This window comes from Pezoporus flaviventris, unplaced genomic scaffold, assembly GCF_033815535.1.
Source record: "Pezoporus flaviventris isolate CSIRO_AGI_PZ_B2104156 unplaced genomic scaffold, CSIRO_AGI_Pfla_v1 ptg000046l, whole genome shotgun sequence".
In the NCBI taxonomy this organism is placed as follows: domain Eukaryota; kingdom Metazoa; phylum Chordata; class Aves; order Psittaciformes; family Psittacidae; genus Pezoporus; species Pezoporus flaviventris.
This window is the reverse complement of record NW_026892594.1, coordinates 232427-248831: the sequence shown is the minus strand read 5'-3', so window position 1 is coordinate 248831 and position 16405 is coordinate 232427. Positions and strand designations below refer to the sequence as shown.

Genomic DNA, 16405 nt, shown 5'->3' with positions numbered 1-16405 from the left:
GGGAGGCAGACAAACAAAAAAGGCTGGGGAGGGAGGAGGAGCGGTGAGGAGTCATCTGACACATCCAACTTCCTAAGTTTGTTGTCCACAGGAGACCGACCGCTCTAACCCTCACCCCTTATAACACCGGGAAGGCTAAGCCTACAGGAACAAGGGAAAAGGCTTGGAAAAGCTGGGGATTTCTTTTGTCAAGGAGGGAAGGAAAGAGCAAAGTGGAAATGAGCCAGCATGGGGAGGACTGCCAGGGATTTGGGGCTTTCTACCTACCACCACCCAGCCTGGCTGCTGCTAGGGATCCAGAATGAAGCCACTTGAGGAAAACCTGCTCTTTGTCTCCTAAAATGCTGCAGATTCCAGCTCCAAACCGAACAAAAAGGGGAAAAGACATAAATAAAGAGAAGGGGGAGGGGAAAGGAGAGCAGCACTGTATCGGGTTGGGCCTCAGCCCCTCTCTAACCCAAACCTCTTCCCATGCTATCCCTAAGACTGGGTTTATTCTACTCCCCTCCCCAAAGAGCTGAATTCCCAACCCTTCTCCCGGTGCGGTGCAGCATCGATCGCGATCGGCGTTCGGCAGAGTGTGACATGTGTGTAACTTTAAACCTCTGGATAAAAATAGCTCCCGATTGAAGCACGAGCAGGAGTCATTTCCTATTTGCTTCAAAACAAGGCAAAAAAAACCCACCCGTGTACCAAGCAGCAGCTTCGGAGAGAGAAAAAGGCTGAGGCTGAACGTCAAACAGAAGTTTCCCTTCGATAAGGCACAAACAGGAGCCGTGTCGCTCCTCCCACCCACTTCCAAAATAACCCCAAATCCAAGTAAGTTTGTTTATCTTGCTCTGGAAACTAAATCAAACCCGGTTGTGGACCCCCAACACCACCAAGATCCAAGTCCTGCTCAGGGAGGATCAAGCACATTCAGACAACACAGCTGGGAAACGGTTTTGGGTGCCACTTTGGGTAGTACGAACCCCCCCCCCTTCTGGCACCTTGTAAACAAAAAAAAAACTATTAATAATAGAATCCCAGCACCAATTCCCAATGATATTTCGCAACGCCACCCACACTCCGGACATGAAAGAAAGAGGATTCGCCACCCTGGGAAGGACCAGGAATCAAAATAAGGAGGAATATAAACAGATTATCATGGAAGAAGGGGAAGAGGAGGTGGGAAAACAGAAATAATAAAGCTTACTCAAACCTGGAGTGTTACATAAACGGGACCTCTTGTGAGGTGAGGGGGTTTTGGCCCTGCTGCCCTTCAGCCACCCCCCTGTCACCCAGCCAGGGGTCTGCTATAAGCCAGCCCCCCCCCCCCCCCCCCAAAATTAAAGCCCTTAAGGCAGCACCCGAAGCTTCGTGAAGCAGAGGCTGGAATGGGGGAGTCAATATCGCACACACCACAAAAGCCTTTCTTTGGGCTGTGGCTGCTGGAGCTGCTCTCCCCTTCTTCATCCTCCCCCGGGTGGTTGGGCCACAGGCCACGGCAGGCAGGGGGGATGCAGGGTAGCCAGGCTGAGGGGTTGGGGACCCTCACCAAAGGGGGGGTTCCTGCAGGAACACCCCTACAGCTCCCCGCGGGGGTGGCTGTCAAGCCACGGAGGGGGATAAACCCCCCAGTAATAAGGTAAAGGGGGATTAGGCCTCTCGCCGGTAATGGGGGGCCCTGACCCTAAGGCAGGGGTAAATCCAATCCCAGCTCTGTGGAGAGGCCTAGGCCTGGCCTCGGAAAGGGGCGCTGCCGCCGCTCGGGGCTTTGGGGGGGAGCCACACCGGAGGGTGTCCCTGGTGCCCCCGGTGCAGGCCCGGCTGAAGAGCCGGGTTTACCCCCCGCGGCTCCCGGTGGAGGGTGGGGAGAATGGGGGGGGGGGTGGGGGGGTGGAATTCGGTAAGGATACAGCTTGACCACGTCGGTGTCCATCCGCCTCTTGCCCGGGCTGGGGGAGGACATGGTGGCCGCGGCCGCCCCCGGTGCTCCGGGCGGGCTGTCAGCGCCGCCGCCGCCGCCGCCCGGGGACGCCCGGCAGATCAGAGCTGGGGAGGGGGGGCGCCGGGCTCCGAGCCGCTGGGACCCCCCCCGCCGGTGTTGCCGCTGTCCCTTGTCCTTCTCCTCCTCGTTGTTGTCGTCGTCGTCGTCCCGCCGCGGTGCCACCGGCGCCGCCGCCGCCCCCTGAACGGCCCCCAATGGTTCCCCCCCCCGCCCCAACTGCTGCCTTGCGCTCCTCAGCCGCTCCGGTGGCCTCTACCGGAGCCTCTCTCTGGACCCCTGACGTCACCCGCAGTGACCTCACCACCTCCCGGTGCCGCCATTGGTTGCGCCGGCAACCCCGCCCATCCCGCGGCACGCTGGGAGTTGTAGTGCGGTAGGGAAGGGGCAGGGGGGTGATGGAAGGACCGCGGGTTCGAGGCCCGGCCGGAGCAGCAGAGATGGGGTCACCCCTAAGGTGAGGTGATGATGAGGGGTGATGCCAATGCCACAGGGGGAAAAACACCATTAAATCCCAACAACCTCCCTGGATCACACACCGGGAATGTGCCAGGTGACCAGGCCTCACAGCACTAGTCATCACACCGGCTTTCCGGTGTGACACCAGCGAAGCACGTCCTGGTGCCTCGGTTTCCCCAACCGGATGGGGCAGGGGAGGTCCCCACCAGCACCCCGGAGGTGACAGTGGGGAGCGTGATGGTGCTAATGGGTGCCTCTCAAGCCTCCACACCCCAGGGTGGATGTCCTGCATTCCTGACCGCAGCATCACCCCATCAGTTATCCCAACACTTCCTCCATGTGTGGGGAGGTGACACAGCCAAAGAACCCCCAAATGCCCAAGGAAAGGGACAACCTCACCCCCATCCCCCCCCCCCCACACTTGTGGGGTGATTTCCTCTAATGTCCCAACACACCCCTCAAGCCCAAAGCTGGGACAGGAGGTAACACACCCCAGGTGAGTTACAGCAGGGGAAGCAAAGCAGCTGGAAAAATTGGGATAGAGGGTCCCCCACTCCACACTCTTAATGCTCCCTGACTGGTCCCAAGTAACTGGGAAAACAGGAGTGGGAAAAATCAGGATTTTTTCTTAATTTCTTTAAATTTTTATATTTCACCTGTGTGATACCACAGGTTTTGCACCCAGACCCCTTGCGCAGGGGTGAGGAGAGGATTTGGGGACCTCCGAGCCCTCCTGGGTCTGAAAATCAGGGCACACAGCCAGGGGGGTGGGGTGGCTGGTGTTGTCCACTGCAGAATGGGGACTTGATCCTTCCTGGTGTGGATGCACCCTATGGATTGTGGGGTGGTTCCCTGACCATGGCAGGGATGGGAAGACAAAGTGGAGATGATGCTGGAGGAACACAGAAGTTATGGGGAAACAGGAAAGATGTGGGGAGCAAGGGGAGCCATAGGGTATGATAGGAAACCATTGGAAATGGAGGAGCTATGGGGAACCAGAGGAGTTCTGGGGAGCTACAGGGACCGCCTAACAAGTACTGGAGAGCTATAAGGGGTAGTGGAAACCTATTGGGGATAAGGGGAACCAGAGGAAACTATGGGGAACTTGTTTGGGACAGGGACATCTGTGGGTCCAGGCAGCTGGGCAAGGGGCTCCTCCATGCCCCACCCTCACCCTTCCAGGGCTGGGGGTACCAGGGGGCGTTTGGGGGAATGACACCCCATCTCCATCCCAGCTCCCCTAGGGGTGAAGGAGCTCCTCCTTAGGGCCACACAATTAGCACCCACTTAAGAAAGGAAAAGGACTTTACCCACACTCAAGCCCTGCAGCACCCACCCAAGAAGCCAGCAGGGAAAAGGATGCTGGAGCTGGGAAACTGAGGCATGGGAGGCTCCTTCTCCAAAGGGCAGCTGTGGCAGACCTGGGATGAGGAGGTCCCACTGTGCCCAAGTTGCCTGTGGGGTCTCAGCCCTCTCCAAATGCCTTCCCCACCATCCCAGAGGATGGAGATGAAAGATCAGGGTCTCCCTTTCCAGCTTCTCCTTCCCATTCCACAGAGACCTACTCCTCCCTAGCACCCAGCCTTGTGGCCCCAAGCCATGGGAAGCTCTAATCCACCTCTTCCTGGATTTTGGTTGGATCCCAGCCTCCACTGCATGCCAGCCTAAGTGATTTATTATGAGGGTGCTGAGGCACTGGCACAGGGTGCCCAGAGAAGCTGTGGCTGCCCCATCCCTGGCAGGCCTCAAGGCCAGGTTGGACACAGGGGCTTGGAGCAACTTGCTTTAGTGGAAGGTGTCCCTGCCCATGGCAGGGGCTGGAGCTGGATGAGCTTTAAGGTCCTCTCCAACCCAAACCATTCTGATTCTACACATCAGGTATGGGAGACAGCAAAAGCACGAGTGGAAAACAGGAAAATGGGGCAATTAAACACTGATCCCACAAAGACAAGCATCCTGAGGGATACAGGAGCCACGTTCTGGGTCCAGAGCTCATCCCACCCCAGGAAGAAGCACTAAGAATAAAGAAAAAACAAAACTGAAATGTTTATTCCCACCTGGCATCACCTCCCTGTGCTGCTGGTGGTAGGTCATAGCTGGACAGGACCATCACCCTCAGGAGGTGACACATCTCCTTGTTCACCCCATGTGGCCACAGCACATTCTGGTTCTGGCTGCGACTATGGAAGCCCTTGGGGCCCAGGGCTCCAGCAGCAGTCTGTGAAGGCAGGGGGCTTCCAAGGCAGGCAGGCAGGGAGGAGGGGGCTCAGCAGCTGCTGTGGGCTGCATCTGGTGTGGAGGCTCCTCAGCATCCCCTTCCTCAGGACACAGATCTGCCATGGGAGCAGCCTGAAGCAGATCTCTGCCTGTCTGATGTGATGCTCCATGCCAGTTCCCAAAGGCAGAGGCCTGTTCAGGAGGAATTCATGCTCTCCCACTGCCGGAAAATGCGGAATACCTTGGAGGACTTCTCCAAGAGGCTCTGTGAGAGAGGGGAGCAAAGTGACAAGCAGAGGTTAAGGCACCACAACAGGAGCTGCAACTGCACCTGACCTGTCTACAAAGTACATGAGGAGAAACTCAAGTAGCAAAAAAAAAAAAAAAAAAAAAAAAAAATCTGAAACACCCTAATTGCTGGCAAAACATCAGTTTGCTCCTCTTCTTCATTAGCCCTATTTATCACAACCAGAGGGGAGAAGAGCAAGGAGACTGCAAGCAAGAAGAGAGCACAAGTGTGATGGGGAATGGCTGAGGGACCTGGGGGGCTCAGTTTGGAGAAGAGAAGGCTCAGGGGGGACCTGATAGCTCCATACAACTGCCTGACAGGAAGATGGAGCCAGGAGGGGCTGGGCTCTGCTCCCAAGGAACAAGGGATGGGACAAGAGGAAACGGCCTCAAGCTGCACCAGGGCACGTTTAGATGGAGCTGAGGAACAATTCCTTCCCCAGAGGGTGCTCAGGCATTGGAACAGGCTGCCCAGGGCAGGGCTGCAGTCACTGTCCCTGCAAGTGTTCACACACTGTGGAGATGAGGCCTCAGTGCCATGGGTTAGTGGTGGCCTTGGCAGTGCTGGGAACTGTTGGACTGGATGAACTTAAAGGGCTTTTCCAGCCTGGTTGATTCTACAGTTCCAAGAAGCAGGATGGGATTCAAACCATCCCCTGCTCCTGGTGGGTCTCACACCTCTGACTTGCATCTCGTGCTACAGGACCTGCTGGTGCTTTCTCAGTGCATTGCACAGCCACAAGGGGCCACAACTCACACAAAGTTCCCAAGACAAATGCTGAAGCAGGACTGCTTCACTGGTCCTTGCAGCTCAGCCCCAAGAAAAGGAGGAGGAATCCAAGTGGCTAATAGAGCTTAGGGGGACCAGCAAGGCAGCAGCAGGTACTGGCTGCTCCACAGCCATTTGGGGACAGGGGCCATGGCCTCAGCTCTGCCCCCCTGGCTCAGCAAACCCACCATGCAGCAGCCTGGGGCTGCAATCACAGTGTGTGCAGAGAGGGTCAGGAGCTCTTGATGGGGATGTGAAATGAAACTGGATCTTGGGCAGTGCTGATCTGCTGGGGAAAGGCTGTTATTTATAGCAGCCCTTGAGCAGATCTGAGCACAACATCGTTGTAATGGATGAGACCAGGCTGAGAGGCCACCAGCACAGACACAGGGGAAGCTGGGGCTCTGCAGAAACAAACGTGGTCCTGGCCACCCAACTAGGTTTGCAATGAGCCCAAAGCAAGCCCATCTACCCTAAATTCACCCCATAAGCTTTCAGCGCTAGGCAAGGCTGGGGCAGTGTTCTAAGTGCTTGGGTATGGGACTGGGGTCCCTCAGGCTCACCACAGGCTCTGTCTCAGGCACTCTGTCACACTTCCTGGTGGCAAGGAGCATGTTCAGCACCACTCGCCAGCCTGGTTCTGCCTTTACAGGCTCCTTCTCCATGGGGGTCGTGGTATCCTCCAGGACTTCCCCTCTATCCACTGCGTTCACCCAGGGACACCAGTCACGATGCTGAGAGCTGGGGTCAAAGAAGCTCCTCAAAGACATGTCCTACGTAGGGGAGGAAGAGAAAATGAATGAGGACAGCGACAATGGTTTAAAAACAGACTCCAGTGACATGATAAAACCCTCCCTGTGCCTAAACATCAGCCTGGGTCCTGTATCATAGAATGGCTTGGAAAGAACCTTAAGATCATCCAGTTCCAAAACCCCTGCCACAGGCAGGGACACCTTCCACTAGAGTAGCTTACTCCAAGCCTCTGTGTCCAACCTGGCCTTGAACACTGCCAGGGATGGGGCAGCCACAGCTTCTCTGGGCACCCTGTGCCAGCGCCTCAGCACCCTCACAGGGAAGAGCTTCTGCCTTATCTCCAACCTGAACTTCCCCTGTTTCAGCCTGAACCCATCACCCCTTGTCCTGTCACTACAGTCCCTAATGATGAGTCCCTCTCCAGCATCCTTGTAGCCCCCTTCAGACACTGACAGCTGCTCTGAGGTCTCCACACAGCTTCTCTTCTCCAGGCTCAACAGCCCCAGTGTTCTCAGCCTGTCTCCATACAGGAGGTGCTCCAGCCCCTGAGCATCCTTGTGGCCTCCTCTGGACCTGCTCCAACAGCTTCATGTCCTTCTGATGTTGAAGACACCAAAACTGTATGAAGAGCACCCTGCCCAGATCCCTCTCCGCCCCACCAGACTCTCCCTGCCCCAGGTCACTCACTGAGCTGCTGGAAGAGCAGAGCCGTGTCCTCTTAGCTTTACGGAGGGGACTGGATGGCACCTCCATGTTCTCCCCCTGCCCCATGCTGCGTGTGATGGGGCGGCTTCTTGGGGTGGGACTGGGCACCTCCAACTCACTCCGGTCCGTGGGGATGGGAGAGTCCCAGCCCCGTGGTGGACGAGAGATCGCTGGGGATGGGCTCTTTTCTTGCTGCCAGTGGGGAAAGAAGAGGGAATTAACAGAACTCCTCTGGTCACCAGCACATTCTCTGCTTGAAAGGGACAGGGGGGCCCTGTCCAGCACAAACAAGAGATCAAAGCCTTCTCAGACATTCTGGTAGGAGCCATCCCACCTTCTCTTAATACCATGGGCATTCGGATTTGTCTAGATAGAAAGAGAATCAAAGAAGGGTTTGGGTTGGAAGGGACCTTAAAGCCCCTGCAGTTCCAAACCCCTGCCACAGGCAGGGACACCTTCCACTAGAGCAGGTTGCTCCAAGCCTCTGTGTCCAACCTGGCCTTGAACACTGCCAGGGATGGGGCAGCCACAGCTTCTCTGGGCACCCTGTGCCAGCGCCTCAGCACCCTCACAGGGAAGAGCTTCTGTCTTATCTCCAACCTGAACTTCCCCTGTTTCACTTTGAACACATCACCCCTTGTCCTATCACTATAGTCCATGATGAAGAGTCCCTCTCCAGCATCCTTGTAGCCCCCTTCAGATACTGGAACCTGCTCTGAGGTCCCCACACAGCTTCTTTTCTCCAGGCTCAACAGTCCCAGTGTTCTCAGCCATATATGGGTGATACGGATATACCCCTGAGTCAGAGCACCTCAAGCTGAACAAGCCGCAGGATGCTAGCTGGAATGGCCCTTTTTGTGCCCTCCTACAGGAGGGCTGATGGAGAGGAGGACAGAAAGCAAAGGGCAAAGGCAGCAACAACCCATTTCTGTTGTACAATGGCTACAGCTGGAGACACAGGACTAGAATGAGCCTCTTTCAAGGCAAAAGGCACCCAAACTACATCAGCCTTGCCTCCGGTGTGCCCCTGTACCACCCAGACACCCTGAGCTCCCTGGGCTATACCTGCTCAGAGCCTGGCGGGAGCATGTCCTGGCTCCGTGTGAGCATCCTGCGCGGAGATGTGGGCAGGAGCTGGAAGCGCTCAGCGGCTCCGCTGCTGGGGCTGCAGGAGTCCAGCTCCAGCCCCACAGACTCCAGCTGGTGAAAGCTCCACAGTCCCACCTTCCTCATGCAGCGGGAGCAGGAGATCACCGAGAGGTGCACTGAGCCAGAGCCAGCACTGCAGGGACAGAGCCAAGGCAGGAAAGAAGGTCAGGGATGAATCTAGGCCCACAACCACAGCTTTCACAACAGATGCAGGTATTTGGCAGAACACGGGGATGGTTTCAGTTGCCAGCACATTTCAAGACATCAGTGCCCCTGGGTTGAGGCACAGACTCAGCTGCTTGTGCTAAGAAGTAAAAAAAAACATTAAACCCCATCCGTAGCATTGATTTAAACCAGCTTTGTTACACTTTGGCTTGCCATGGAGCAGGAGCACACCCAGGTATGGCACAACAGCCATGTCCCCATCCTCACTGGCCCAGCCACAGTGGTAGCATTGCTCTTTCTCAACATAAGCCCTTTCCCAGCCTGCACCGTAAGAGCTCTCTTCACCTTCAGCAAGCTGCCTCAGGCCCGAACACTGTGGCTGTTCTGCTCACAGCTTTGGGAAGCTGAAAACCTTCAGGTCACAAACCTTCCCTCCCTTCCTGCAGGCCTGATGAGCAATGAAAGCGTTACTGAGGATGATATCACAGTGACTGACTTCAACATCTACATGAGCAACACAGGGGCAACCAGCAGCTTGGTTGTTTCAGGCTTTTTGCTATCTCAGAGAGACATCCATTTCAGGTTAGGGAGCTTTGCACTGGGGTTTCTGGAAGTCCATCAGTTTCTAACAGCTGGAGATTGTAAAACACTGAACTAGAAACAGAATGGTTTAGGTTGGAAGGGAGCTTAAAGCTCCTCCAGTTCCAACACCTGCCATGGGCAGGGACATTATCCACTGGAGCAGGTTGCTCCAAGCCCCTGTGTCCAACCTGGCCTGGAATGCTGCCAGGGATGGGGCAGCCACAGCTTCTCTGGGCACCCTGTGCCAGCGCCTCAGCACCCTCACAGGGAAGAATTTCTGCCTTATCTCCAACCTGAACTTCCCCTGTTTCAGTTTGAACCCATCACCCCTTGTCCTATCACTACAGCCCCTGATGAGAGTCCCTCTCCAGCATCCTTGTAGCCCCCTTCAGACACTGACAGCTGCTCTGAGGTCTCCACACAGCTTCTCTTCTCCAGGCTCAACAGCCCCAGTGTTCTCAGCCTGTCTCCATACAGGAGGTGCTCCAGCCCCTGAGCATCCTCGTAGCCTCCTATGGACTTGCTCCAACAGCTCCATGTCCTTATGCTGAGGACACCAGAACTGCACAGTGCTGCAAGTGGGGTCTCACAGAGCAGAGCAGAGGAGCATACCGGGGATACTGAGCATTTCACAGGAGGAACAGCCACATCCTTCCAGCCTCTCACAGGTTTCTGCAGCCTCCACTTCAGCACCAGTCCTACAGCACCACTCACCTGCAAGTCCAGCCACACAGAGCCAGGATGCAGGCAGGAACCTGCACTTGCAGGGTTTCTGAGGCAAACTTCACTGGTGGTTTCTCTCCCTCTGTTTTGTGCTCCAGTTCCTCCCCGATCAGCTGGAGGAGCAGGCTGATCCTCTCCTCTGTCAGGGACTGTGGGGCAGAGAAACGGGGCAGAGCTGAGGCAGCCTGATGAAATCTGCTGCTTCTACTCACAGATCATGTCCTACATGGAGGAGAATCCCTTTGTCTCTCCTAAAACAGCTGGAGAGCCAACACTTCACTCTGGTTAATAGGCAAAACAGTGTGATGGCTTCCTCTTGCCTTGTGTCCATCTGACTCTCCCCATTATGTGTCCCTGTTCAAGCACAAGCCTCAACATTCCTCACCCATCCCTCCTATCCCAGGGAGGCAGCAGGGGCTGTGTTTGCTTTTCCTCAGGCAAACCATGAGCACTTCTGGGGCCACTCCTGAGACACAGCAAGAAAAGAGAGTCCGCAAAGGCTCAGACAGGCTCCAGCCTTGCTGCTGGGGAGTTAGATGTGGAGATGACATACATCCATTGGCTTTATGAGGCTCCTCTTCAGAGGGCTCTGATGGGTTTCATAGCTCAGCCAGCCCACAAAACATCCTGAATGGATGAAGAGTTCCCCAGTTCCCACATGGCTTCTTGCTGCTGAGAGCCATCTGCTTCCCAGCAAGCAAGTGCCCAAGAAGCCAGACTTGGCTGGAATAGAGCAGGGCCTGGCCAGGTCCCTATGAGAAGGCAATCCCACACCTGCTCCTAGCTGTAGCTACACTTCAGCTTTGTGTGTCAGAGCTCCTGCTCTTCCCTCCTGCCTGCTGAGCCCCCCTGTACCACACTCCCTGGACTCCTTCACCTTCATGGGCTTCTGCCTGTACCTCTGCTCCACAGCAGCCTTTGGCACCCCAAACTCCTGATCCCACCTAATACAATGACTGTCGCCAGTCTTGTGGGATCCCAGTTAAAGGGCTGCCACAGATCATGGAGTGCTTAGATACAACAAACAGGAATGAGGGCTGCCAGGGAGAGCTCCTCTCCCTAAGGAGGCTGTGGGACCCCAAACCACTTTTGCCAGGCACCAAAGAGCACCACACACACTGGGAAAGGTGCAGAATGGGAACCTGACACTACAGCCCACCTCCCATTGTGGTGATGTGAGCCCATTGTGCCTGCACTGGTCAGAGAGAAGGCGGCTTTCCAAGCACTCTTTTCCATGCTTCCAGAGATACCAGGTGAAACCACCATGGTGAGAACACACAAGGAGAAAGCCATGGTGATGGCAGACCACTCACATATACAAGTCTCAGGTTTTAATCTCTCCACTCTTTCAGTCTGGGTTTGCACAGCACAGGGGTGCCTAGCACCCTCACAGGGGACCTGAATGCACCCAGAGCAGGGTAGATGGGAACTCACCATATTCTTCATGTCTTCTGGTCTGAGCGAGGGCAGCTGCAGCTCCAGCTGACACAGGCTCTGGAAGCGCTCCAGGAAGTCCTGGAGAAGGGCTCTGGGCTCATCCACCAGCAACATGGCAAAGCGGTCTGGTGAGAGCAAATATGGAAAGCCTGAGCTGTGCCACCAGCATTCCCACCACCTCCTGATCCCACAGGACAAGAGAGATGAGCCCAGGTCTCCCCATAGCAGCCTCTTGGCTTTTAAAAGAGAAGCTGAGCCCTTTCCCTTTGCAACCACCCTTGCAGTATAGCTCTGAAGATGAGCTCTATGACCCCATGAGCACCCTGTGTCATGCAGACCCCCCTGTACCCTCCCAGTTACAACCCCAAAAGCACTTTAACTGCCCTAGAGGCACACAAGGGTTAAGAGAGGATGGGTACAGCCCAGCTATGGCTCAGTTTGCTGAGGCTGCTCAAAGACACTGCTTTGCTATTGTATGTTTTATTGTCCCCATAAGGAAAAAGAGGACTGTGATGACACTGCTTTGACAGCCTGAAGAGTAACTGTAATTCTTACAAAGAATGACAAGAGCAGTGATAGAAAGGGAGGAAAAAGCAGGGAATAATGGTGGACATGGGCTCTGAGACACCAACCTGGGCACGGACTGTCTGGCCAGAAGCAGAACTTCTCATGAGCAGCGCACAAGGCCTTCTTCAGCTCCACGCAGCGCTCCTTATCTGCAAGGCAAAGCTCATGTCTACTCCTCTGCAGAGCCATCCCCTCAGGGAATGGTTGGAAAAAACAAACCAGGAGAGGAAAGCACCAGGCTATGAGGGCTTCCCTGCTCCTCCTGGGTGATGGATACAACCTGAGGCTGCAGGTTGCAGAGCCTGAAGTTCTCTTCAGACTCATCTGCCTCCCACCAAGAAGAGCTGTTCCACTTCCAGCCTCCCTGCAGGAAACCACAGAGCAGTGGTTCCTGTGGCAGTAAAGTCAAGCTGGCTCAAGGGGTTACCTCCTCCACAACAGGCATCACCAGAGCAATTCCACCTCCCTGCAGCCAAAATCCCTTCCCGTTCCCAGGCACAGCAGCCATGGAGCAGGAGAGCCAGCCACATTGCACAGCAGTGCAGTGGAAGCAGCTCAGACCATGGGCACAGGGACCAGCTGCTTTAGCCAGTTTTACCTCTTAGGTCTGCTACCAGTCCTTAGCTAATTCTCCTGACCCCTTCATTCTTGCTGTAGGAGCCAAATCACATCCATGTCTGGAAATCAAGCATCCCCCCAAAACATTTCATATTTAAACTTACACCTTTCTGAACCAAATAATTAATTTTTAAATGTATTTTCAAGCCTTCAACCTCTGATTGTTGTTTTCCTAAACCAGTGTGATCAACAACAGAATCATCAGGCCAAGGTTTACTGTAAAAAGATAGTCTGAACAAACACAGGTCAATATGCAGAGTGAGTCAAAACAAAGTGCTCGTGCAGCTCCCATTACATATGGCCCAGGCTGCATTTGTTAAACAGCAGGGATCTGCTATCTGCTACCTTCCAGATAACAAGAACTGGGACTTGCAGTCTAGGAAGATGGGAAGTGGAGGTGACTTTTACTTACAGAGGGACAACAGACATCTTTCTGCAGAGGGCAGAAGCAGGTAAAGGAAAGTGAAGGTCTGGGCATATGATAAACCACAGGCTTTATTATCACTACCCTGTGGCTTAGGAGCATTCCATGGAGGCTGGAGTTCCTGCTGCTCTCCCAGTCCCATGCTGTCCAACATAGGAGACACAGGAGCTCTTACTGCTCATTACTTGTACATTATAGTGTCAGGACAGGCCAATGCTCCGCAGACACGGGAAGGAAACTGGTGCTGGGCCTGGGTAGGGAGCTCAGTGAGGGCAACACAAAGGGGAGGTTTACTGCTGGTAGTACAAGTAGATCATAGAACGGTTTGGATTGGCAAGGACCTTAAGCTCATGAAGTTCCAACCCACTGCCATGGGCAGGGACACCTTCCACTAGAGCAGGGTGCTCCAAGCCCCATCCAACCTGGTCTTGAAATACTATTTAACATTTGGTTAGCCAGTTGGACTAGATGATCCTTGCAGATCCTTCCCAACTGGAGCTATTCTATCCGAAGTCATCTCTGCAATGGAGGCAGAAAGTTTTACCACTTCCTCACAAACTAAAGGAAATTTATTCAACTTGTGCTTTATTTTGATGAACAAGCAACCAGCACATCCCATGACAAGAAAGACACTACAAGGGAGACACTGAGGTGCTAGAGCAGGGCCAGAGAAGAGCACTGGAGCTGGTGCGGGGCCTGGAGCACAAGTGTGATGGGGAAGGGCTGAGGGACCTGGGGGGTTCAGTCTGGAGAAGAGAAGGCTCAGGGGGGACCTGATGGCTCCCCACAACTGCTTGACAGGAGGATGGAGCCAGGAGGGGCTGGGCTCTGCTCCCAAGGAACAAGGGATGGGACAAGAGGAAACGGCCTCAAGCTGCACCAGGGCAGGTTTAGATGGAGCTGAGGAACAATTCCTTCCCCAGAGGGTGCTCAGGCATTGGAACAGGCTGCCCAGGGCAGGGCTGCAGTCACCGTCCCTGCAAGTGTTCACACAGCGTGGAGACGAGGCCTCAGTGCCATGGGTTAGTGGTGGCCTTGGCAGTGCTGGGAACTGTTGGGCTGAATGAGCTTAAAGGGCTTTTCCAGCCTGGCTGATTCTATGACAAGACTCCAGAAATCATTTATTCACACGATGATGTGTGTACACCCCCAAACCCCACAGCCCAACCCCATACCCATGAGGCACCAGCATACATACACTTGTTGAAGTCAAATGCGAGCTGCAGGCTCATGCAGAGGAAGGCCTGGCAGCTGGAGCACTTCAGCATGTCACACTCCACGTTGACCCAGCCATACCTGGCACAAACCAGGGGAGACAGCTCGTGAGGCTTGCCTGCCCACTTCAATGGGTGCTCATGTTAAGGATAAAACCCAGTAAGTGGATTGACCAGGCAGAGCTTTGGCCAGGGTTTATTTGGGCAAAGAAAAGCTTCCAAGAATATGAAGTCTGCAGAGAAACCACAGGAAAGGTGGCAGCAAAGGAGTGCCCCATCCCTGGTAGTGTTCAAGGCCAGGCTGGATGGGGCCTGAAGCAACCTGCTCTAGTGGAAGGTGTCCCTGCTCATCGCAGGGCAGTTGGAACTGGATGTGCTTTAAGGTCTCTTCCACCTCAAACCATTCTATGAAGCAGGGTGGGGACGGCTGGAAGCTCAGCATCAGAAAGGATATGGTGAATGTTTCCACTCTGCTGAAGTAGGCTTCCTTGCTGGCAGACTCCAAGGAGAGAGCATCCTTTTCAGAAGATCCATTAGCTGATTCTGACCAGTTGGACATGTCCTTCCTGAAAGGAACAGTAAAGTCAGCAAGTGAAGCATCTGCACTGTGCTGGGAAAACCCCATTCACAGAAAATGCACAAACCACTTTCTAACTTCTCATCCTGCAAAACCCTTTCTCCAGAGCTCCTAATCCCCAACTTTCAATTACTTTAATCCCAGTCTGGTTTGTATTGGAAGGGAGCTTAAAGCTCATCCAGTCCCAACCCCCTGCCACGGGCAGGGACACCTTCCACTAGAGCAGCTTGCTCCAAGCCCCTGTGTCCAACCTGGCCTTGAACACTGCTAGGGATGGGGCAGCCACAGCTTCTCTGGGCACCCTGTGCCAGCGCCTCAGCACCCTCACAGGGAAGACCTTCTGCCTAAGAGCTCATCTCAGTCTCCCCTCTGGCAGGTTAAAGCCATTCCCCTTCTCCTGTCCCTACAGGCCCTTGTCCAAACCCCCCCTCCAGGTCTTTTATAGCCCCTTTAGGCACTGGAGCTGCTCTGAGGTCTCCCTGGAATAATAAATCCATTTTAAAAGCAGTGCAGCAAGCATTAAAAAAAATTAAGCATTCCACAATGATCAACAGCAGAAGATAGGGATTGCTTGTGACAAGTAGATGACTAGAACTTCTGAGCCTGGCAAAGCCAGACTGACAACTGCAGCTTGTCTCTGACACTGGGGCTGCTCCCAAGCTCCCAACACCAACATCCATGGCTGGAACACCATCCCTGTCGCAAGCCCTGCCCTTTGGCCTCTCTTTAACACTCCTCCATGGACCAAAATCCAAGGCTGGTTGGTTCAAGAATGAACAGTGCCTCTGACAGTGGCCACAGCTGCTTGGCTTCAGTGAGATACCCTCAAAGCTCTGCCACCCATTGCCCATCAGTGCCTTCCAGACTCCCCAGTGCCCACCTCTGTGCCACCCCGCGGTGCAGCCACACACTCTTTGGGTCAGCGACCCCACACTTACCCCGTTCAGCTCGCTCAGACTGCAGGGATATTCGTACTTTACCGGTCATTTACTACCCCTGTCCTCCCAGGGCTGCCTCCTACTGCCCACTACTGCCTCCTACTGCCTTCCAGTGTCACAGCACCTTAATTCGCACTCCTGCCTCCCCACACATCTTACCCTCACTCCCAATTCCCCGTATCGCCTCCCAGCGCCACGCACTTTCCAGACTTCCCCCTCCCCGCGCTTCCCAGTCCCTCCCAGCCCCCTTTTCTCTCATTACCCGCTCCATAACACCTCCCAATGGCCACCAGCGCTCTCCATCACCCCCCAGTGACTCCAGCCCCATCCCAGGACCCTTCAGCATCTCCCATTCCCCCCCCCCCCCAATAACCCCAAGTGCTCCCGCCCCCCCCACCCCCGCCGGTGCCATTCGGCCGGGCCGCCCCCCCCCCTCCCAATCCCCGGTACCACCCAGCCCCGCCGCTCCCCTCACCCTTCGGGGCCGGCGCCCTCCGCAGCGATCCCACCGCCGATGAGGTCGCGGATCTGCTGCGGGGTGACCGCGGGCGGCCTGCTCCGGGCCCCCGCCGCCGCCGCCTCGGCGCTGGGCGCCGCCATCTTGGTCCCTCAGTACCTCACGGCCCGGGGAGGGGGGGCAGGAAACGCGGCCTCACAGCAGCGTTCCGGCGCCGCCGCGGGGCTCGCCATGCCCGCACATAGCTCCCGCACGGCCCCCTCGTCCCCACGAAGGGCTAATGGAGCGCTGCCGCCTCCACCGCGGGGCCCCGCGTCCCGCCGCAGCCGCTTCACCCCCGTTGCAAGCTCCCACTTTCGTCGCTCTGTTGCTCCAG

General features: G+C 55.4%; 2 protein-coding genes across 3 annotated transcripts in view; both read right to left on the bottom strand.

Moving 5' to 3' along the window:
- UBE2H (ubiquitin conjugating enzyme E2 H) overlaps positions 1-2080 on the bottom strand; it is a 53536-nt gene extending 51456 nt beyond the window's left edge. The window contains exon 1 of the mRNA XM_061467926.1: positions 1899-2080. Within this exon, the coding sequence (XP_061323910.1) occupies positions 1899-1951 (53 nt within the window). The 5' untranslated portion in view covers positions 1952-2080. The remainder of the gene's footprint in view (positions 1-1898) is intronic.
- Positions 2081-4468: 2388 nt separating this feature from the next.
- On the bottom strand, positions 4469-16322 carry ZC3HC1 (zinc finger C3HC-type containing 1). Of its 2 annotated transcripts, XM_061467912.1 has the most exons (10): positions 16048-16321; positions 14513-14623; positions 14042-14193; positions 11867-11950; positions 11232-11359; positions 9789-9946; positions 8244-8460; positions 7161-7370; positions 6284-6493; positions 4469-4928 (listed from the first exon to the last, which is right to left on the bottom strand). In XM_061467912.1, exons 1-10 carry the CDS (start codon positions 16170-16172, stop codon positions 4860-4862), a joined length of 1464 nt encoding a protein of 487 aa, XP_061323896.1. In that variant the 5' UTR covers positions 16173-16321; the 3' UTR covers positions 4469-4859. The 2 variants fall into 2 exon arrangements, with proteins under 2 accessions (XP_061323896.1, XP_061323897.1); XM_061467913.1 differs by lacking the exon at positions 7161-7370 and having other exon boundaries at positions 16048-16322.
- Between the last annotated feature and the right edge of the window lie 83 nt (positions 16323-16405).

What these genes read in the sequence shown, in the direction of transcription:
- ZC3HC1 (XM_061467912.1), bottom strand. Translation starts at nt 16,172, where the DNA reads ATGGCGGCGCCCAGCGCCGAGGCGGCGGCGGCGGGGGCCCGGAGCAGG. An exon ending in AGCAGAGTGGAAACATTCAC is followed by an intron (nt 14,194 to 14,512) that starts CATATCCTTTCT and finishes TTAACATGAGCA; the next exon opens with CCCATTGAAGTGGGCAGGCA. An exon ending in CTGTGTGGCTGGACTTGCAG is followed by an intron (nt 8,461 to 9,788) that starts GTGAGTGGTGCT and finishes CTGTCCCTGCAG; the next exon opens with TGCTGGCTCTGGCTCAGTGC.